Genomic DNA, 21,978 nt, shown 5'->3' on the forward strand with positions numbered 1-21,978 from the left:
AAAATATGTAATAAATCTCACTACAAATTTCAACATCGTGATTCCATTTCATGTTCTCATTTGTCATTTTTTAAGAAACAAACAGAGAGAAAACTAGAATAATGTGAAAATGTTGAATGATATGATTTCCTGTACATAGGCTCATATATAAAGCAACTGTACATATAAGGAAACGAACAAAATTGCAACCATATTCTATGATTAAAGAGGGAAATTTTCAAGCAGTTAGTGCTAGAATCTTGGATGAATTATACAACAAACCTAACATCCCTCCTCAAGCGAGTGAGTGAGATGACCACTCGGAGTTTGCCACGAAGTTCTGCAAATTTTGCTTCAGAGAATGGTTTGGTCAAATGGTTAGTAATTTGGTCACTGAGGATACATACTGAACATCAAGTTGACGTGCTAGAACTTTACCACAAATAAAATGAATATTTAATTAGCAGACGAGGAAAAGGGCACTCATGTTATCATACCAGAGGATGGATGTGTGAGAAGGACGAAGGTCAACTTCTGTGAGTAAGGATTCAAGCCAACAAATCTGTGTTGTAACTCGAGCTAAAGCTCTATATTTGTACTCTGTACTCGAACGAGCCACAACATATTGTTTTCTCGAGATCCATGTCGTGTATGTGTAAGATATTGGAGTTTACCTATCAAACTTTTATACTCGGTGGGATTAGGAAGAAGATCTCTATCATAAACTAATGAAAATTTTCCAACAACAACAGGTTTGGGGCTGGTTTAAGGTGCTGGAAATTCAATTTATGCAATAAATCAACGATGTATTTACTCTGGCTAAGGATAATAAACCTTCTGCAGTTCGGTATACGTCAAAGCCAAGGAAGAAACTAAAGTTACCAATATCGTTTAACGTAAATAAGCAATTCAATTCACCAATAAATCTGGTAATAAAATGAGAATCATTTCTTGTTACAACAATATCATCAACATAGATCAGTAAGAAAATAATAGTGGTTTCAAACTTGAAGGAAAAAAACGAGGTATCATCCTTAGAGTTGCAAAAATTCCAGCCTAGTAAGATATTAATTTTGAGGTAGTCATACCAAGCTCGTGGGATTTGCTTGAGTCTATATAGAGAACGATTCAATTGACAAAGGTAGGATACTACTCACCTACAAATCCCTTAGGTTGGGTCTGAAGAGAATCGAATTCCAGTAAAATCGATCGATCATCATGCCATTAATTTTGATTAAGAATTTCAAACAAGATTATTTTATCTACCCCAACTCCAATGATTATAAGCAGAAAATTAGAAAATATATGTGAAATTTTTAAGTTGACATATCAATTGAGTGTTGAAATTTCAAGAAAATATGTGTGTAGTCAAATGTTTGACTAAAATGTTGAGTAAACAAAAATAACCAACCAACTATTATACTTTTTTAAGTTACAAAAAGCTACACTAGATACCCTCGACTTGATAACTTAACTCTATAGCCCAAACATAAATTTACTAACTAAACTGAACTCCAAAATTTTTTAAACTCCACATAAATTTTTTACCAACTCAACTTATTAATTCAAGTCTCCGCACCAAACTCATACTTAAATAATTTCTCAATTTTTGGAGACTTAAAAAGGTCTATTTGGAAATATTGAAAATCAAACAAACACCCATCTTAAATTTGAATCTTAAAAAACTCGGACCAAAATCACCTTTTACAATGTAAAATAAAATTTCTACTTGAGTAATTAAAATGCTTACATACTTTTATTTGAAGTACTTTAGAAAAATTTGGAGAAACTATGGAGAAAAATTTGTAATTTAACCTATATTAATTTTGAATTCAACTAGAGAATATGATTTTTATTTATTTATTTATTTATTTTTTACAAAGAAGAAGAAAAATATAGAATATGAATTCAATGTTGGCCCATGTCCTCTTTGACCGAAGAGTATTTTCCAATTTGAAGTAGAAATTGGTTTGTTATTTATTACAGCAAGATATGTATTGCAAAACTCTCAACGGCCAAAATTTTGAAACCCTCGTCCGAGAGATCCATTCCCCGAACCAGCGCAGGAAGAAGATGATCAATCCATTCCTCTCCCATGGCCATCGATCATCGCTCTGCCTCTATACGTAGGAAGGAGGAACCATTTGCCTTCTCTGCTTCTCCAATCTCATCTTCGATCCCCTCTCTCCCAAAGTTCACGTCTCCTACGCACTCTCCCAGTTCTCCCCATTCCTCCAGACCTTTCTCACTTTCCATTCTCACTTCATTGTCGCTCCCTTCGTCGCCGCACTCTGCTCCTTCGACGATGACGCCATTGCTCGCCAAGTCACTGATCTTGTTCGTCACCTCTGTAATGTTACTGAAGTTAACGGTGATGGATCTCTTTGCGACGACTTTATCGCCAGAGTTTCGGATCGGCTTTCTTCTGGCGCGTTGTCTTGGAGAAACTCAACCGTTACAGGGCCAAAATTTTGAAACCCTACCGATCATCGCTAGGCCACCGATCATCGCTCTGTCTCCATACGGAGGAAGGAGGAACCATTTACCATTTGCCTTCGTTTATTCTCTAACTTCAACGAAGCTCAATCTTATTCCCTTCACTTCCATCCTACTTTTGAACCAAGTTTTTTCACTTCGAAATGCTCTGAAGACGCCAATACTTCAGAAGAAGACGCCATCATTAATCATTCAATACACTTCTCCAAATGTAACGAATGGCTGTCTCAACATGTAAGACATCTTCAAGTTGAAAATCACTTTCCTTACCCCCTTGCAGTTTGCAATATTCTCTTCTGGGTTGTAGTCTGAAGAGCAGGTAAGTCTGTTAATGATGGATTTAAGATTACCCATTAGTTTTCTTGTTGTATGTAGCTTTTCTTGTTCAATGCTAAGGCAAACTTGTTAGCTGGTGTTAGACATGCATATGTGGTATTCAATTCTGTGGCTAAATGGTGATTGAATTTCTATGACGCCATATAGAGCGACTTTAGTTCAAAACCTTGTTCTAAGAAACTCGCCAGCTCCAAAGCCATCCTTGAATGGTAATCATTTTATTGATGTCCACATTGTTAAAACTGGCTTCAATGCAAATATTTGCCGCTCTAACTTCCAGGTCAACGATTTTCTCAAGAGAGGAGATCTTTTTCACGCACATTTGGTGTTTGATCAAATGCCTTGCAAGAATACGATCTCTGTCAACATGGTGATTTCTGGTTACCTTAAGTTTGGGAAATTGTCTAAAGCTAGAGAGTTGTTTGATGGCACGGTGGAATGTACGACAGTGTCATGGACAATTTTGATTGGTGGTTATTTGCAATCTAATCAATCTAAAGAAGCTTCAAGGCTTTATGCTGATATGAGAAGGGGAGGGACAGAACCAGATTATGTGACTCTAGTGACTTTCTTATCAGACTGTGGTGAACTGAAAACTAAGAATGTGATTGTTCAAATTCATACCCATGTCGTTAAACTTGGATATGAGTACAATCTCATGGTTTGCAACTCGTTGGTTGATGCTTATTGCAAAACCCATTGCTTATGTTTAGCTAGTCAGCTCTTCAAGCAGATGTTAAGCAAAGACACAGTAACCTTCAATGCATTAATGACAGGTTACTCAAATGAGGGATTGAGTGAAGAAGCAATAAAACTTTCCTTGAACTGCATAGTAGTGGAATAAAGCCTTCAAATTTTACGTTTGTAGCCCAAATGTGCTGCTGTTGTTCTAGATGACACAAAGTTTGGACAACAAGTTCACGGTCTTGTTCTCAAGACCAACTTCGTTTGGAACGTGTTTGTGGGAAATGCATTACTAGATTTCTACTCAAAGCAGGACCAAGGAAATGGAGAAGAAAGGATATAAGCCAGACTCAACTTGTGCCCTTCACGATGTGGATGAGGTTATTAAAGTTGAGTCTCTTAAATACCACAGTGAACGCTTAGCGATTGTGTTTGCTCTACTCAACACACCAGATGGGTCGCCAATCATGGTAATGAAAAACTTGGGAGCTTGTACAGACTGTAATGCTGCAATCAAGGTGATCTCACAGATTGTTGAACGGGAAATTATTGTTAGAGATTCAAGTAGGTTTCATCATTTTAAAGATGGGTTTTGCTCCTGTGGAGATTATTGGTGACCATAAAATCTAATGAGCAGTCTAAACTATCATCACAACAAGCAATCCACAATCATTCTCCAGAGATGAACTTAGAGCTGCTTCTTTACACAATTTTACAAGGCAGAGCAAAATAGGCTGTGTCATGACTCCTTCCTCAAAAGCTTGTTCCGCTGCATGTTGTCCAAATAAAAATTCAGCAAGGTCCACTCCAAGAGCTTACACACCAGAACTTACAGGTTAAAATTTCTTTACATATTCATCTGTCTTCTTTAATATCGTGGCGTGCAGAATTTTACCATCGTTTTAATAAGATCATCTTATCTTCAAAGATTCTAAAACCTCTGCTGCAAGAAACCAACTTTTGCTTCCCCATTGAACCATATTTTTTTAGCCACTTTTCTGTTTTGCTGCTTAGGGAATCTGACGTCGTTTTTGCTTGTTTAGAGCGACAAAAAACATTGAATTCTTGAAATGTTGAAGCAGAAAAGTTGAAAGAGCAGGAAAATTTTCAAAAAACTACCCAAAATCTGTTGTTTTCATTTTGCACTTCTGCAAGACTTTTTTTTTTAATTTATACAAAATCAATTTCAAAATTCTTTGATTTCCAAATCTCTTCAACTGTAGCTTTTGATTCCTTTTGTCCTAATTTTCTCTTGTTTGTGTTTTTTTTCCTAATATTTATAATCTTGTTAAATTACAATTTTAGTCCTTGAACTTTCATGTTTTTGTCAAAATTTTGTGTCCAATAGGTTTATGATATTTTTAACTTTTCTTAAATCATATTGATTTATTAGATATGAATTCGGGATGCTAAAATTTCAATTTTTATGTTTAGATGCATGTATTTAAAATCACATGGAAACCAAATTTTTCGGTTTAATTTGGTTTTTGATTTCAAAACCAAATTAAACCAAACCGTGTATGTATATATATATTTATCTATTTATTTATATATATTATACATTATATTTATTATATTATGTATAAAAACCAAAAATCGTTTGATAAGTTATTTGGATTTTAGTGGGAATTAGGATTATGAAGAATTAGGGAGACAATCCTATTCTTGTGAAGTAGTGATGGGCGCTTATTAGAGAACAAAATAATGAGTTCTTTTGGTTATTCATGTTTCAAATTAGCCATTTTAGTATTTGAATTTTAAGAAATAGATTTAAAAGGTCCCTCTACAAGTAGATTCATTAAATTTAAATAGAAAATTTACTAGATGACTTATGTGGCAAGATGACTTGGAAGGGAAAATTTAATTTTAATATTTCCCTCCTCTCTCTTCTTTCTCCCCCTCTCTATCTCCTCTTATTCTCGATCCTCCCTTTTCATTGTCAAGCTTTACACAAAATTAACTTGCAAAAAGTCATGGTAGGATGTTCTCAAAGCTCTCTTTCTGCCAACTGATACCTTACAACTTCTAACAAAAGCAACCAACTCTACACGTCCTAGCCTTCATAACGTGTTTTTTAATTTTTTTTAAATTTTATTTTTTGTATTCTGTTTGGTAATTGAGATTGATGTCTCAAAGGAAGAGTAGTGACATGCATTGAGTTTTGTTTGTTCTTTTTCTGTGTTTTTTTTATGATTGTAAATCTCGCTTTTGTTTGGAACTTGAGTTTTACTGAATGCGTTTGAGGCCAGTTGCTACTTCTTAAGGTTATAGAGTGTATGAGCTGTGTGTTATATGTGCGTGCAGATGAGATCACGAAGTTGTTTCTTGATCTTTTCGGCCAACCGTCAGCAATGTTGGTGCCAAGTGATTCCAGTTCGGTGCAGGTGAATAAGAAATTGAAGATCGGAGTTGTCTAGTTTGGTGGCCACGCACTGGGAGGTCATAATGTGATTTCTGTACTATTTGGTAGGGTCTCATTGTGTCCACATTTATAAATCAAGAATAAATGTTTTCTTTTCTGTTCAAGTTGTGGCTATCTAGCAGCTTCTACGATCTTTGTGAAGATTACCTACAGGTTCATGCAAAAGGAAGCACGTTGTATGGTTTCAAGGGTGGTCCTGCAGGGATCATGAAATGTAAATATGTAGAACTGAATGCACAATTTATCTACCCATATCGCAATCAGGTTAATTTTCTTGAAGTGATTTCTAGCTTTCACTTGTTAGAATTGTTAGTGTAAATATGTGTAGTCTTGATGCTAAGTGATTGCCATTTGAATGCAATTCTTGATTTAAATGCATTTTTCTTTTATCATGGTGGTTTTGATAAGATATGCAATGGGAGGGTTAAGATTGAAACTCCAGATCAGGTGAAACTCTTTCTTCTCAGAATTTTCATTTCGAGACGTCTTAGTTGTAGTCAAGGCATTAATTGACAGTTCGGTTCTATTTTTAGTTTAAGCAAGGTGAAAAAACTACTCAGAAGCTTGATCTAGATGGCCTTGTTGTAATTGGTGGAGATGATTCCAACACCAATGCCTGTCTCCTCGCTGAAAACTTTAGGTATTTTTTAGAACTATGAAATTTGTCTATTGCCTCCCTCCTTTTTGCTCTCTTTCTCACTCTCATTGTCATATATGGATAAGCTATTATATGTTATTTTTATTGCAGAAATATAAGGTCGAGTAATTAATTACTCTAGTGTACCATTTTTTTTTTTTTTGTGTGCAAAACTCTGTTATTTATATTCCCCTTCTTTCTGTTGTTTTCAAATTAGGATTAAGAATTTGAAAACCCGAGCGATTGGTTGCCCAAAACCTATTGATGGTGATCTCAAATACAAAGAGGTCCCCACAAGTTTTGGATTTGATTTTGTTTGCAAGGTACTCATTTCTCTTCGTAACTGCTTTAGAATCCATATTTCGTTGAGACTCAACTTTGGTGACTGTTGCAAAGGTAGCTTTTTAAACTACTTAAGATAGAAACCTTTGTCAAGGAGGACATTTATCTCTACATGCTTTACCAGATAGAAATCTTTGTCAAGAAGGGCATTTGGTACCACATGCAACCCTAAGGTTAAGGTTGTTTATTCTCTTTGGGGACTAGATTTTGTCTCAGTAATAACTAATAATCTCTGCAACAGATACTCTCATGTAAACATGAAAATTGAAATTGTTGAGTCAGTTAATATATCATGTTTCAGAATTTCATCTTCTTGCATTTTTACATGGAATGGTAAATATAAAAAAAAAACTTAAGGGTAAAGATGAAAATTTGTGATAAACAAAGGATTCATGGAATTAGGTTGAAACTTTTAATATGGTGCAATGGAACTAAGTATTGACATCCCATATCATATTCAATTGCCCAAGTGATATCGGATGCCTTTTTTGTCAGCTTTGAAAAATTTGTTCTCTGCCACCTAGTTCTAGTTGACTCATGGAGATTTATTGGTTTTGAATGTATGCAGGCGAAAAAATTTTCAGACAAAAAATAATGTGTTTTGAATGTTGACTCATTTATTAATAGAGCTTTAGTTTATAGGGTACATCGAATTTATAATGTGTTTTGCAGGTTGCGGCTAAGAAGCTTACCTTGAAAAACGTTACAGACTACATTGTCGATGTAATTAGTAAACGTTCTGAACTTGGTTATTAATTATGGTGTTGTAGTTATTCCCCATGGCCTGATTGACTTCAATCCGGAGGTTTTTGTCTTGTTATTATAACTAATTGTGTTTATTTCTTTTGGTTGTATGCTCACTATCCACTAAACCCAAGATTCTCGGGATCAATATGTCATTCTTGAACTGATATCATTTATAACTCGCTTTCTACAGGTCAGCAACTTATTTCAGAACTCAATGAAATTCTTACCCATGATATTATAGATGAGGATAGGTTATGGAAAAAGAAATATTATAAATGAGGATAGGTTAGTACACCCAACATATTGAAGTTGTAACAATCCAAACAATCTGACTACATCGATTAGACCACCGGAGAATTCCAGCACTGCTTTGGTTGGAAAATGCTCTCTCTTCTCTCCTCTCTCCCTTTCCCTCTCTCCGGCATCCTATTCCGAGTTAACTCCCCGCCCTCTCCCCATCTCCGACCAAGCTTTTCCTCTTCCCACCAACCTCAACCCTCATTTGCGATCCTCGGCTCATCTATCTCTCATGGCCCATCCATCGACCTTCCCCTCCAAGCCTAACTTAGCCGTCAAAGTTATCAACCTTAAAATTAAGGACAGCCACTTCTGTGCCCTCATCCAAGCTGGTTCAGTAATCGTAGAAGATGTGGAAGCCAAAAAGCAAATTTCCTTGTCAAAATCGCAGCTACTTTGGTTTGTGGAGAACATCTCGACCCTTTCGAAACTTCCAACATCTAGCTTCTTTGTCAAAAGCGAGCAAGATGCTTCTGGTGTAACCAAGATTTCTAACATCCGAATCTATTCAAACTGGTTTTTATGATGTGTAGTGTGGCCTGCAGTTGGAGGACGATTCTTCATTCACGTTCCATCAGGAACTCTTAATTCAAGTTGATATTCCATCCTTACCTTGTTAAATGATGCTTTGTCCCTCTTTGAAGTTGAACAGGTGACAAAAAACCCTCGCTCAGTCCCAATCTCCTATGCAGACATAGTAAGGGGAAGAATGGTTAAGCCTGTTTTTCCATAAAAACAAAGTCTCCTACCCCCTCAAAACACCAAAAAACAGAGCAAATCTAATTTTTGGGTTATAACACAAAATTCTCAATCTTCATAAATGGAAGACCTCGTGGCAGAATTCAAGCTTCAAGAGGAATAAGGCAAGGTGACCCTCTTTCTCCTTTCGTATTTCTACTAGTCAGTGAAGTCCTCAATCTCATCACCTTTTTGAATTTTTCCCACAAGCAATCCAAGAACAATTGTTGCTTGAAAGAGATCGACACGGCAATGTCCAAGTGATTGTTTTTTCTTTTTGTTTTATACATGTCTTTCCAAACTGAGTTGGAAAAGGGAAGGCAAGAAGGTGCATATAATGGGCATCAATTCGAGGGGCAGTCACATTTCTTTGGGTACTTATTCTATTCGTGCTTGAACTTTTGCTGTTTTACTTAAACGCTCCTGTTTAATAATTTAGTGATAACACATATTATATTTAGCACTTAGGTAGTAGACAAATCAGTTGAGATCTCAAAAACATGCATGTTGGTAAATGCATTAAGATCTTTTAAATTCATATTTGAAAATTAGGGGGTACCAAGTATCTAGACTTCCATTATGAACTCGTAAAGAAAATGGCCAATCAAGTGATGGGTTAGGCTTACAGCTAATTGACTTTCAAATGTTAACTTACGAATGGTACGAGCGAATGGCCACGAGATGATATGAAAAAAATTGTACTTTGCTGGTTAGTGCTCTTTGTGTTATCTCTGTTTATTTCTTCTTTTGACTTATAGGTACAAAGGGATGTGTGGTTTACCCACGAACTTTGATTCAACTTATTGCTATGCTTTGGGTTACACTGCTGGAGCTCTCCTTCAGAGTGGAAAAACTGGACCAATATCATCGATCTGTCTGTCCCACTTCTTGTACCTCCTGATCATTTTAGTCTCTAACCTTTTAACCTTTCATTCTTTTTCTTGATATCAGTTTCCTCCATAGATTTTTTCCTCATTTCTATTACTTACTAGTTATGCATACCGGGTAGGAAATTTGGCTGCTTCTGTTGAAGATTGGATGGCTGGCGAAACTGCATTGACTTCGTTAATGGATGTGGAGAGGAGACACGGTATGATTTTTTCATGAAAACGTGCATTCCTGTTCTCATGTTTTCTTGAATAACACGTTAATAATTTTTTTTATAGAATATTTTTTATGGGGAATAAGAAGGGAAATGATAAACAGAGTATCAATTATCCAGCCAAAATGAGAACAAATGGAGATCGCTAGAAGAAAAAAAACGAAAGATGAAAAAAACTCTCCAATCTATATTAAAAAGACAACAATTTTCTAGTTGATGAAACTTAAAAGTTTATTTATTTTTTTCTTTTTTTGAGTATCCAAATAACTTAATAGTTACTTAGACAATATTATAAAGACTAGACAAGGTGCATGTAAGATCAGAAAAACAAGGATAAAAGTGGAGTATCTTTTCTCTTAACAATTTTGAAAGGCTTTGGATTGATAGAACATCTTCATGAAGTCTAGTTTAATATTTATCATTTGATGATCTCTTTCTAAAGGTAGAATTCGTTTGGCAAGTAAGTTCAAGCCTGTGATCAAGAAGACAATGGTGGAACTAGATGGTAATATGATCTCTTTCTAGAGCAAATTACGTTTCCTATAATCTCTTTCCCAGTCTTATAGTTCACGCCGCTCCATTTGTCATGTGAGGAGGTCAGATCAGAATCCTACTATTAATTATGCAAGTTCAAATCTAAAAGAAGAATGGAGCAGGTAGTCTGGATATAGGTATCTTACACACCCAAATTGATGAAAATCGAACCTATTTTTCAGAATTTGGATAAGATATTTTAATTAAGTCTCGGTCAAATTCCATAGCACACCAACGCACGCACAAGCCGCATCGCTTAAGGCATCCTCGTTCATGGGCGCGTCCTTGCCCACCTAACCTCAACGTGAGGCCCGGCCTAGCGCATAGCCCATGCACATAGTTCCAATAGAAACACAGAAAATAAACCATGAGCTTTACAAAGCTCAGTGAGTGGAATCATAAATAAAAGTCTTTTTCAGATCATAAGCATGATATCACGAGTTTCCAATGCAAACCTCCATCATTCCATGAAGCTTTTCACAAACCTACACACACGGTAGATTGTTATTATTTCACATCTAAAAATATTCATTAACCTGTAAGTATTTTGCTTAATGAAATTAAAACTAAAAATAGTTCTAATATGTTGAATGTTCATAATAACTGAATTATTGACATTATAAGTATTTCAAGTTCAGATATGTCTACTTTTTTAAAATATATATTTATAAATAAATAAATAATATCAATAATAAAGCCCATCTTGTTGCTTCATCTGTAAAAAACAGAGCACTTCTCTCTACTCAATTTTATTAACCTTTTCTATTTGATCTACCTAATGTGAAATTGTACTTTTTCATTGTTGTGATGTTGATACCTTTTTGTTTCTCACTCAAGTTTCAAGTTTATTATCATATGGCATTAACAGTGTACATATATCCACAGTTGGACGACTTATGGGTCGTGTTGCTTCTCACATCACACTGGAGTGTGCTTTGCAAACTCATCCAAATATTACTATTATTGGAGAAAAGGTAGCTGCTTTATTTAAACTACTTAAGATAGAAACCTTTGTCAAGGAGGACATTTATCTCCACATGCTTTACCAGATAGAAATCTTTGTCAAAAAGGCCATTTACCTCCACATGCGACCCTAGGGTTGTTTATTCTCTTTGAGAACTAGATTTTGTCTCAGTAATAACTAATAATCTCTGCAACAGATACTCTCATGTAAACATGAAAATTGAAATTGTTGAGTCAGTTAATATATCCTGTTTCAGAATTTCATCTTCTTGCATTTTTACATGGAATGGTAAATATCAAAAAAAACTTAAGGGTAAAGATGAAAATTTGTGATAAACAAAGGATTCATGGAATTAGGTTGAAACTTTTAATATGGTGCAATGGAACTAAGTATTGACATCCCATATCATATTCAATTGCCCAATTGATATCGGATGCCTTTTTTGTCAGCTTTGAATTTTTTTTTTTTTTTTTTTTTTTTATTTTTTTTTTTTTTTTTTTTTTTTTTTATTTTTTTTTTTTTTTTTATTTTTTTTTTTTTTTTTTTTTTTTTTTTTTTTTTTTTTTTTTTTATTTTTGTCAGCTTTGAAAAATTTGTTCTCTGCCACCTAGTTGTAGTTGACTCATGGAGATTTATTGGTTTTGAATGTATGCAGGCGAAAAAATTTTCAGACAAAAAATAATGTGTTTTGAATGTTGACTAATTTATTAATAGAGCTTTAGTTTATAGGGTACATCGAATTTATAATGTGTTTTGCAGGTTGCGGCTAAGAAGCTTACCTTGAAAAACGTTACAGACTACATTGTCGATGTAATTAGTAAACGTTCTGAACTTGGTTATTAATTATGGTGTTGTAGTTATTCCCCATGGCCTGATTGACTTCAATCCGGAGGTATTTGTCTTGTTATTATAACTAATTGTGTTTATTTCTTTTGGTTGTATGCTCACTATCCACTAAACCCAAGATTCTCGGGATCAATATGTCATTCTTGAACTGATATCATTTATAACTCGCTTTCTACTGGTGCAGCAGCTTATATCGGAACTCAATGAAATTCTTGCCCATGATATTATAGATGAGGATAGATTATGGAAAAAGAAATATTATAGATGAGGATAGGTTAGTACACCCAACATATTGAAGTTGTAACAATCCAAACAATCTGACTACATCGATTAGACCATCTGAGAATTCCAGCACTGTTTTGGCTCGTAAATGCTTTCTCTTCTCTCATCTCTCCCTTCCCTCCCTCCGGCACCCTATTTCGACCTAACTCCCCGCCCTCTCCCCATCTCCGACCAAGCTTTGCCTATTCCCACCAACCTCAACCCTCATCTGCAACCCTCGGCTCATCTATCTCTCATGGCCCATCCAACGACCCTCCCCTCCAAGCCTAACTTTTTCGTCGAAGTTATCAGCTGTAAGATTAAAGACAACCACTTCTGTGCCCTCATCCAAGCTGATTCAGTAATCATAGAAGATGTTAAGCCAAAAAGAAAATTTCCTTGTCAAAATCGTAGCTACTTTGGTTTGTGGAGAACATCTGGACCCTTTCGAAACTTTCAACATCTAGCTTCTTTGTCAAAAGCGAGCAAGTTGCTTCTGGTGTAACCAATATTTCTAAAGTCAGAATCTATTCAAACTGGTTTTTAAGATGTGTATTGTGGCCTACAGTTGGAGGACGATTTTTCATTCACGTTCCATCAGGAACTCTTAATTCAGGTTGGTATTCCTTCCTTACCTTGTTAAATGATGCTTTGTCCCTCTTTGAAGTTGAACAGGTGACAAAAAACCCTCGCTCAGTCCCAATCTCCTATGCAGACATAGTAAGGGGAAGAATGGTTAAGCCTGTTTTTCCAGAAAAACAGAATCCCCTGTCCCTTTAGAACACCAAAAAACAGAGCAAATCTAATTTTTTGGTTCTAACTCAAAATTCTCAATCTTCAAAAATGGAAGACCTCGTGGCAGAATTCAAGCTTCAAGAGGAATAAGGCAAGGTGACCGTCTTTCTCCTTTCTTATTTCTACTAGTCAGTGAAGTCCTAAATGCATTACTTTCCCAGTTTCGAGAAAAAGGCAAGTTTGAAGGTTTTATTGTTGGCAAAGACAGAATTCATGTTTCTATTTTACAATTTGCGAATGATACTCTAATTTTCTGCCAAGATGACAAAGAAAACTCAGCAACCTAAAGAAAATACTTGAATTATTTGAGTGGTGTTCGGGGCTGAAGGTTAATTGGTAAAAATCAGCTTTATGTGGCATCAATATAGACCATTTCAAGTTACAATCAGAAGCAGCCCTCCTAAATTGTAAGGCTGTCTACCTCCCATTTATGTACCTTGGCCTTCCTTTAGGGGGATACCCTAAACAATTAGCTTTTTGGCAACCAGTGATCGACGAAGTCCAAAGAAAACTGGATGGAAGAGATACAACCTCTTAAGAAGTGGTCGCACCACCCTATGTAAGTCAGTTCTTTCTCATATACAACTATATTATAAGCATTAATGGAAGAAGTAAGTTTGGTTGGCATACCTACGAAAAATTTTCCAGCTGCCTTAGAAGCCCATTGATTAATATTTCAAGATTTTGGTTAAAAGTGGATTCCTTGGTAGCCTTCAAGGTTGGTAATGGTGAAAGAATAAGCTTTTGGAAAGATCCTTGGTTGGACTTGGTTCCTCTAAAAATCTCATTCCCTAATCTTTTCTTTATCTCCACCAAACTTGAAGGTTCATTACAAGATTATTGGGATGAGATTTCAACATGTTGGACTTTTCCTTTTAGAAGACTGTTAAAGGATGAAGAGGCAGAAAACTTCCAGCTTCTGATTGGAAAACTCAGTCACTATAAACTTAATTCGATTCCTGATAAAAGATGGTGGTCTTTAGTACCAAGTGGGGTTTTCTCAGTCAAGTCTAGTAAAGCATCTATCATTCTCCTCCCCAATTGGTCAGCCATTAGAATTAGCCTTATGCTCTAAGAGTCCTAGAAGGGAGAATATTCTGATTTGGATCATGTTGAATGGCTCTCTTAACAGCGCAGATATCCTCCAAAGGAAGTTACCTACTCTCTATATTTCTCCACAGGTTTGCTTTCTTTGTTGGGTAAACTCATAATCTCTCTTGCATTTGTTCTTCCAGTGTGTTTTTGGAGAATTTTGTTGGACATCTCTCTTCAAGTGCTTTAATGTCAGCTGGGTTCTTGATAATGATTTTAAGGTTAATGTGCTTCAACTCTTGATTGGGCCACGTTTGAAGAAGAAGCCAAGACTATTTTGGACCAACGCAGTTAAAGCTTTGTTATAAAAAATTTGGTTTGAAAGAAATCAAAGAGTATTTCAAGATAAAGCTTCTTCTAGTTCCGCTAAATTTGATATCGCCCATATCAACGCCTGCTCCTGGTGCTCGCTTTCCAAAGTTTTTCAAGACTTCTCTTTACAAGGTATCAACCTCAATTGGAAAGCCTTTATTTTCCCGCTCTCTTTATTTTGTAACAGCATAGTGATGGTTATTATTTTCAGTTTAACTTTCAGATAATCATTCGGTTGTAAACCTTGTCTCTTGCAAGGTCCTCTTCATTTTGTACTTAGCTTTGGATTCTAGTCTTTCTTGGAGATGATGAGAATGCTAGGGAGATGTCAACCTAGTTAAGATGTCCTAGTGCATTTGCTGATCCGTTTTCTGCTTTTTAGTGTGCTTGACTGTATTGCACTTTATGTGTGTTTCCAGTCACATTTCTTTGGGTACTTATTCTATTCGTGCTTGAACTTTTGCCGTTTTACTTAAACGCTCTTGTTTAATAATTTAGTGATAACACATATTATATTTAGCACTTGGTTAGTAGGCAAATCAGTTCAGATCTAAAAAACATGCATGTTGGTAAATGCATTAAGATCTTTTAAATTCATATTTTATAATTAGGGGCACCAAGTATCTAGACTTCCATTATGAACTCGTAAAGAAAATGACCAATCAAGTGATGTGTTAGGCTTATAGCTAATTGTACTTTGTTGGTTAGAGCTCTGTGTGTTATCTCTGTTTATTTCTTCTTTTGACTTATAGGTACGAAGGGATGTGTGGTTTACCCACGAACTTTGATTCAACTTATTGCTATGCTTTGGGTTACACTGCTGGAGCTCTCCTCCAGAGTGGAAGACCTGGACCAATATCATTGATTTGTCTGTCCCACTTCTGGTACCTTCTGATCATTTTAGTCTCTAACCTTTTAACCTTTCATTCTTTTTCTTGTTATCATTTTCCTTCATAGATTTTTTCCTCGTTTCTATTACTTATAAGTTAGTTATGCATACTTGGTAGGAAATTTGGCTGCTCCAGTTGAAGATTGGATGGTTGGCGGAATTGCATTGACTTCGTTAATGGACGTGGAGAGGAGAAATTGTATGATTTCTTCATGAAAACGTGCATTCCTATTCTCATGTTTTCTTGAATAACATGTTAATAATTTTTTTTCTAGAATATTTTTTATGGGGAATAAGAAGGGAAATGACAAACAGAGTATCAATAATCCAGCCAAAATGAGAACAATGGTGTTCAATAGAAGAAAAAAAAAGAAAGATGAAAAAAAAAACTCCACAATCTATATTAAAAAGACATCAGTTTTCTAGTTGATGAAACTTAAAAGTTATCTTTTTCTTTTTTTGAGTATCCAAATATCTTACTAGTTACTATCACAATACTATAAAGACTAGTCAAGGTGCATGTAAGATCAGAAAAACAAGGATAAAAGTGGAATATCATCATGTAAAAGTAGAGTATGTTTTCTCTTAACAATTTTGAAAGGCTTTGGATTGATAGAACATTTTCATGAAGTCGATTTTAATATTTATCATTTGATGATCTCTTTCTAAAGGTAGAATTCGTTTGGCAGGTAAGTTCAAGCCTGTGATCAAGAAGGCAATGGTGGAACTAGATGGTAATATGATCTCTTTCTAGAGCAAATTACGCTGTTCTTTTTAAAAAAAAATTAAAATTTTTTGTTTTTTTAATTTAAAATTATAATAAATAAAAAAAAAAAATAATATTATTAAAAAATTAATAAACAAATTAACATCAAAAAAAAAGAAAATAAAATTTAAAAAAAAAATAATGTTATTTTTTTTATAAAAAAATATTTAAAAATAAAAAAAAAAAATAAGTTTTATTTTAAAAAAAAAATAAATTAAAAAATTAAATAAAAAAAAAAAAAAATTTAAAAAAAAAAAAATAAAAGATAAAAAATAAATAAATTAAAAATAAAAAGCTATAATCTCTTTCCCAGTCTTATAGTTCACGCCGCTCCATTTGTCATGTGAGGAGGTCAGATCAGAATCCTACCATTAATTATGCAAGTTCAAATCTAAAAGAAGAATGGAGCAGGTAGTTTGGATATAGGTATCTTGCACAACCAAATTGATGAAAATCGAACCTATTTTTTAGAATTTGGATAAGATATTTTAATTAAGTCTCGGTCAAATTCCATAGCACACCAATGCACGCACAAGCCGCATCGCTTAAGGTATCCTTACCCATGTACGCGTCCTTGCCCATTAACCTCAACATGAGGCTCAACTAGCGCATAGCCCATGCACATAATTCCAATAGAAACACATAAAATAAAACATGAGCTTTACAAAGCCTAGTGAGTGGAATCATAAATACAAGTCTTTTTCAGATCATAAGCATTATATCGGTTCCAATGCAAACCTCCATCATTCCATGAACATTTTCACAAACCCCTCCATCATTCCATGAACATTTTCACAAACCTACACACACGGTAGATAGTTATTATTTCACATCTAAAAATATTCATTAACCTATGTGCACATAGTTCTCCCTTTCATGGGCTCAGAAGCTAGGCCTATCGGCCATCTGACCATCCTATTCAAGGTTTTTCCTTCCCACAGGCTCAGGAACTAGACTCTTTGGTCCCCTGACCATTCTATAAGAATTTATTTTGGGCTCAGGGTCTAGATCCATAGACCCCCCGACCATCCCAACCTCATATTCATCTCATAATATAAACTACAACATATTAATTCTAAATATGTTTAAAAGAGTAAAAGGAGAAACACTCACAGTTACCTGCGGAGATTTCTTTTTCCTCACAGTTCACGTAGTTTCCCTTACTCTTCTACTGAACCCTATTTCAGATTTAACTTTAAGCTTAGATTATTTACTCTTTTGGGCCATATCTCAAGACATTTCCTTATTCAAAAATGTGTGAAAATGTCTTACTAGTTTACCTTAGAGTTTCGCCTTGAAATTCTTTTGTGATAGTTCGGAGTCTCGAGTTCACTCCCCTGGCCCGACTGTTTCCACACTGGTGAGCACCTCTCGGTTTTCCTTGAATTTGAAAGGATAAATGTGGAATATCATCATGTAAAAGTAGAGTATGTTTTCTCTTAACAATTTTGAACGGCTTTTGATTGATAGAACATTTTCATGAAGTCGATTTTAATATTTATCATTTGATGATCTCTTTCTAAAGGTAGAATTCGTTTGGCAGGTAAGTTCAAGCCTGTGATCAAGAAGGCAATGGTGGAACTAGATAGTAATATGATCTCTTTCTAGAGCAAATTACGTTTCCTATAATCTCTTTCCCAGTCTTACAGTTCACGCCGTTCCATTTGTCATGTGAAGAGGTCAGATTAGAATCCTACCATTAATTATGCAAGTTCAAATCTAAAAGAAGAATGGAGCAGGTAGTCTGGATATAGGTATCTTGCACAACCAAATTGATGAAAATCGAACCTATCTTTTAGAATTTGGATAAGATATTTTAATTAAGTCTCGGTCAAATTCCATAGCACACCAATGCACGCACAAGTCGCATCGCTTAAGGTATCCTCACCCATGTACGCGTCCTTGCCCACTAACCTCAACGTGAGGCTCGACTAGCACATAGCCCATGCACATAGTTCCAACAGAAACACATAAAATAAACCATGAGCTTTACAAAGCCTAGTGAGTGGAATCATAAATACAAGTCTTTTTAGATTATTTACTCTTTCGGACCTTATCTCAAGACATTTCCTTATTCAAAAATGTGTGAAAATGTCTTACTAGTTTACCTTAGAGTTTTTCCTTGAGATTCTTTGGTGATAGTTCGGAGTCTCGAGTTCACTCCCCCTGGCCCGACTGTTTCCACACTGGTGAGCACCTCTCGGTTTTCCTTGAATTTGACAGCCTTAGAGTTAGAATTTCATTAAGGCAGCCCTCACACCAAATCTACATTCAATTTAAAAACTTTTGGTCTAAAAATGATTTGATTTGCACGAGTAGTCCGGAATAACTTCTTGTTTGAATTTAGCCTAGGCATCTGTCCGTACACTCAGCTTCCATCAATGCCTCCGTTTTGACTTTCGTTCGATCAGCGCCTCTTTTCCTTCGTTCAACGCACGAATGGCTCTTACTCCTTTCTTAGTGATCATGAAATGTGAATATGTAGAACTGACTGCACAATTTATCTACCCATATCGCAATTAGTTTAATTTTCTTGAAGGGATTTCTAGCTTTCACTTGAATTGTTAGTGTGAATATGTGCAGTTTTGATGCGAAGCGATTGCCATTTGAATGCAATTCTTGATTTAAATACATTCTTCTTTTATCATGGTGGTTTTGATAAGATATGCAGTGGGAGGGTTAAGATTGAAAGTCCAGATCAGGTGAAACTTTTTCTTCCCAGAATTTTCATTTTGAGACGTCTTAGTTGTAATCAAGGCATTAATTGACAGTTCGGTTCTATTTTCAGTTTAAGCAAGCTGAAGAAACTACTCAGAAGCTTGATCTGGATGGCCTTGTTGTAATTGGTGGAGATGATCCAACACAAATGCCTTTCTTTTCGTTGAAAACTTTAGTTATTTTTTAGAACTACGAAATTTGTCTATTTCCTCCCTCCTTTTTGCTCTCTCTTTCTCACTCTCATTGTCATATATGGATAAGCTATTATATGTTGTTTTTATTGCAGAAATATAAGGTCGAGTAATTAATTACTCTAGGGTACCATTTTTTTTGTGTGCAAGACTCTGTTATTTATATTCCCCTTCTTTCTATTGTTTTCAAATTAGAAGTAAGAATTTGAAAACCCGAGTGATTGGTTGCCCAAAAACTATTGATGGTGATCTCAAATGCAAAGAGGTCCCCACAAGTTTTGGATTTGATTCTGCTTGCAAGGTACTCATTTCTCTTCGTAACTGCTTTAGAATTCATATTTCGTTTGGAATCAACTTTGGTGACTGTTGCAAAGTTGAAGTAGTTTCTTGAAAAACAGAGTCCCCTGCCCCCTCAGAACACCAAAAACAGAGCAAATCTAATTTTTGGGTTATAACACAAAATTCTCAATCTTCATAAATGGAAGACCTCGTGGCAGAATTCAAGCTTCAAGAGGAATAAGGTAAGGTGACCCTCTTTCTCCTTTCTCCTTTCTACTAGTTAGTGAAGTCCTAAATGCATTACTTTCCCAGTTTCGAGAAAAAGGCAAGTTTGAAGGTTTTCTTGTTAGCAAAGATAGAATTTATGTTTCTATTTTACAATTTGCAGATGATACTCTAATTTTCTGCCAAGATGACAAAGAAATACTCAGCAACCTAAAGAAAATACTTGAATTATTTGAGTGGTGTTCGATGCTGAAGGTTAATTGGAAAAAATCAACTTTATGTGGCATCAATATAGACCATTTCAAGTTACAATCAGAAGCAGCCCTCCTAAATTGCAAGGCTGTCTACCTCCCATTTATTTACCTTGGCCTTCCTTTAGGGAGATACCCTATAGCTTTATGGTAACCAGTGATCGACAAAGTCCAAAGCAAACTAGACAAATGGAAGAGATACAACCTCTCAAGAGGTGGTCGCACCACCCTATGTAAGTCAGTTCTTTCTCATATACCAACTTACTATATGTCACTTTTTCAGATGTGAGAAAAGGTGATTCAAACTCTAGAGAGAACATTGAAGGATTTTCTTTGGGAAGGGCATTCCGGAAGCAAAATAAATCATCTGATTAAATGGAGCATAGCTTCACGGTCCCAAGAAGATGGTGGTCTCGGCATTGGGTGCTTGAAACTCAGAAATCAGGGCCTTGTAGCAAAATGGGGGTGGAGGTTTTTCTTTGAGGTCAACTAACTTTGGAGGAAAGTAATTATAAGCATTCATGGAAGAAGTAAGTTTGGTTGGCATAGCAATGGCAAATTTTCCAGCAGCCTTAGAAGCCCATGGATTAATATTTCAAGATTTTGGTTAAAAGTGGATTCCTTGGCAACTTCAAAGTTGGTAATGGTGAAAGAATAAGCTTTTGGAGAGATCCTTGGTTGGATTTGGTTCCTCTAAAAATCTCATTCCCTAATCTTTTCTCTATCTCCACCAAACCCGAAGGTTCATTACAAGATTATTGGGATGAGATTTCAACATCTTGGACTTTTCCTTTTAAAAGACTGTTAAAGGATGAAGAGGCAGAAAACTTCGAGCTTCTGACTGGAAAACTCAGTTACTGTAAACTTAATTCGATTCCTAATAAAAGACGGTGGTCTTTAGAACCAAGTGGGGTTTTCTCAGTCAAGTCTCTTGTAAAGCATCTATCCTTCTCCTCCCCAATTTGTCAGCCATTAGAATCAGCCTTATGGAAGTCTAAAAGCCCAAGAAGGGTGAATATTCTGATTTGGATCATGCTGAATGGCTCTCTTAACAGCGCAGATATCCTCCAAAGGAAGTTACGTACTCACTATATTTCTCCACAGGTTTTCACACTTTGTTGGGTAAAGTCATAATCTCTCTTGCATTTGTTCTTCCATTGTGTTTTTGTAGAATTTTGTTGGACATCTCTCTTCAAGTGCTTTAATGTCATCTGGGTTCTTGATAATGATTTTAAGGTTAATGTGCTTCAACTCTTGATCAGGCCACGTTTGAAGAAGAAGCCAAGACTACTTTGGACCAACGCAGTTGAAGCTTTATTATCAGAAATTTGGTTTGAAAGAAATCAAAGGGTATTTCAAGACAAAGCTTCTTCTAGTTTCGCTAAATTTGATATCGCCCATATCAACGCCTCCTCCTGGTGCTCACTTTCTAAAGCATTACAAGACTTCTCTTTACAAGTTATCAACCTCAATTGGAAAGCCTTTATTTTCCCGCTCTCTTGATTTTGTAACAGCATAGTGATGGTTAGTATTTTCAGTTAAACTTTCAGATAATCATTCGGTTGTAAACCTTGTCTTTTGCAAGGTTCTCTTCATTTTGTACTTAGCTTTGGATTCTAGTATTTATTGGAGATGATGAGAATGCTAGGGAAATGTCAACCTAGTTGAGATGTCCTAGTGCATTTGCTGATCCGTTTTGTGCTTTTTAGTGTGCTTGATTGTATTGCACTTTATGTTTATTTCCTTCTTGTCACTTTTAACATCTTTCATTATCTGAATGAAGTGGATTGTTTTTTGTTCAAAAAAAAAAAAGATAGGTTATGGAAAAAGAAACTTACTACTCAATCTCATCACTTTTTTTAATTTTTCCCATAAGCAATCCAAGAACAATTGTTGCTTGAAATAGATCGACACGGCAATGTCTAGGTAATTGTTTTTTCTTTTTGTTTTGTACATGTCTTTCCATGAAACTGAGTTGGAAAAGAGAAGGCAAGAAGGTGCATATAATGGGCGGCCAATTTTCATGAAGTTTATTTTAATATTTATCATTTGATGATCTCTTTCTAAAGGTAGAA

General features: G+C 35.4%; 1 protein-coding gene across 7 annotated transcripts; it reads left to right on the forward strand.

Annotated features, from left to right (window-relative positions):
- The first annotated feature begins 1,930 nt into the window (after positions 1–1,930).
- LOC150029775 (pyrophosphate--fructose 6-phosphate 1-phosphotransferase subunit beta 1-like) lies at positions 1,931–21,658 on the forward strand. Of its 7 annotated transcripts, none has more exons than XM_090310369.1 (15): positions 1,948–4,330; positions 5,800–6,181; positions 6,326–6,364; positions 6,451–6,557; positions 6,772–6,877; positions 7,569–9,052; positions 9,437–11,288; positions 12,038–14,716; positions 15,337–15,468; positions 15,592–15,672; positions 16,163–16,207; positions 18,823–18,941; positions 19,028–19,669; positions 19,816–21,025; positions 21,166–21,658. In XM_090310369.1, exons 2-6 carry the CDS (start codon positions 6,002–6,004, stop codon positions 7,650–7,652), a joined length of 516 nt encoding a protein of 171 aa, XP_090166495.1. In that variant the 5' UTR covers positions 1,948–4,330; positions 5,800–6,001; the 3' UTR covers positions 7,653–9,052; positions 9,437–11,288; positions 12,038–14,716; positions 15,337–15,468; positions 15,592–15,672; positions 16,163–16,207; positions 18,823–18,941; positions 19,028–19,669; positions 19,816–21,025; positions 21,166–21,658. The 7 variants fall into 7 exon arrangements, 6 of the variants coding, with proteins under 6 accessions (XP_090166498.1, XP_090166499.1, XP_090166495.1 ...); XM_090310370.1 differs by having other exon boundaries at positions 7,834–9,052; XR_016527334.1 differs by having other exon boundaries at positions 1,931–3,020; positions 3,092–4,330; positions 5,800–6,364; positions 6,772–9,052.
- Positions 21,659–21,978: the final 320 nt, after the last annotated feature.

Source organism: Benincasa hispida, unplaced genomic scaffold (assembly GCF_027475165.1).
Source record: "Benincasa hispida cultivar pf3 unplaced genomic scaffold, pf3_genome.v1.1 HicScf93, whole genome shotgun sequence".
NCBI classification, from domain to species: Eukaryota; Viridiplantae; Streptophyta; class Magnoliopsida; order Cucurbitales; family Cucurbitaceae; genus Benincasa; species Benincasa hispida.

What these genes read in the sequence shown, in the direction of transcription:
- LOC150029775 (XM_090310368.1), top strand. Translation starts at nt 6,002, where the DNA reads ATGTTTTCTTTTCTGTTCAAGTTGTGGCTATCTAGCAGCTTCTACGAT. An exon ending in AGATTGAAACTCCAGATCAG is followed by an intron (nt 6,365 to 6,450) that starts GTGAAACTCTTT and finishes TTCTATTTTTAG; the next exon opens with TTTAAGCAAGGTGAAAAAAC. An exon ending in CTCCTCGCTGAAAACTTTAG is followed by an intron (nt 6,558 to 6,771) that starts GTATTTTTTAGA and finishes TTTTCAAATTAG; the next exon opens with GATTAAGAATTTGAAAACCC.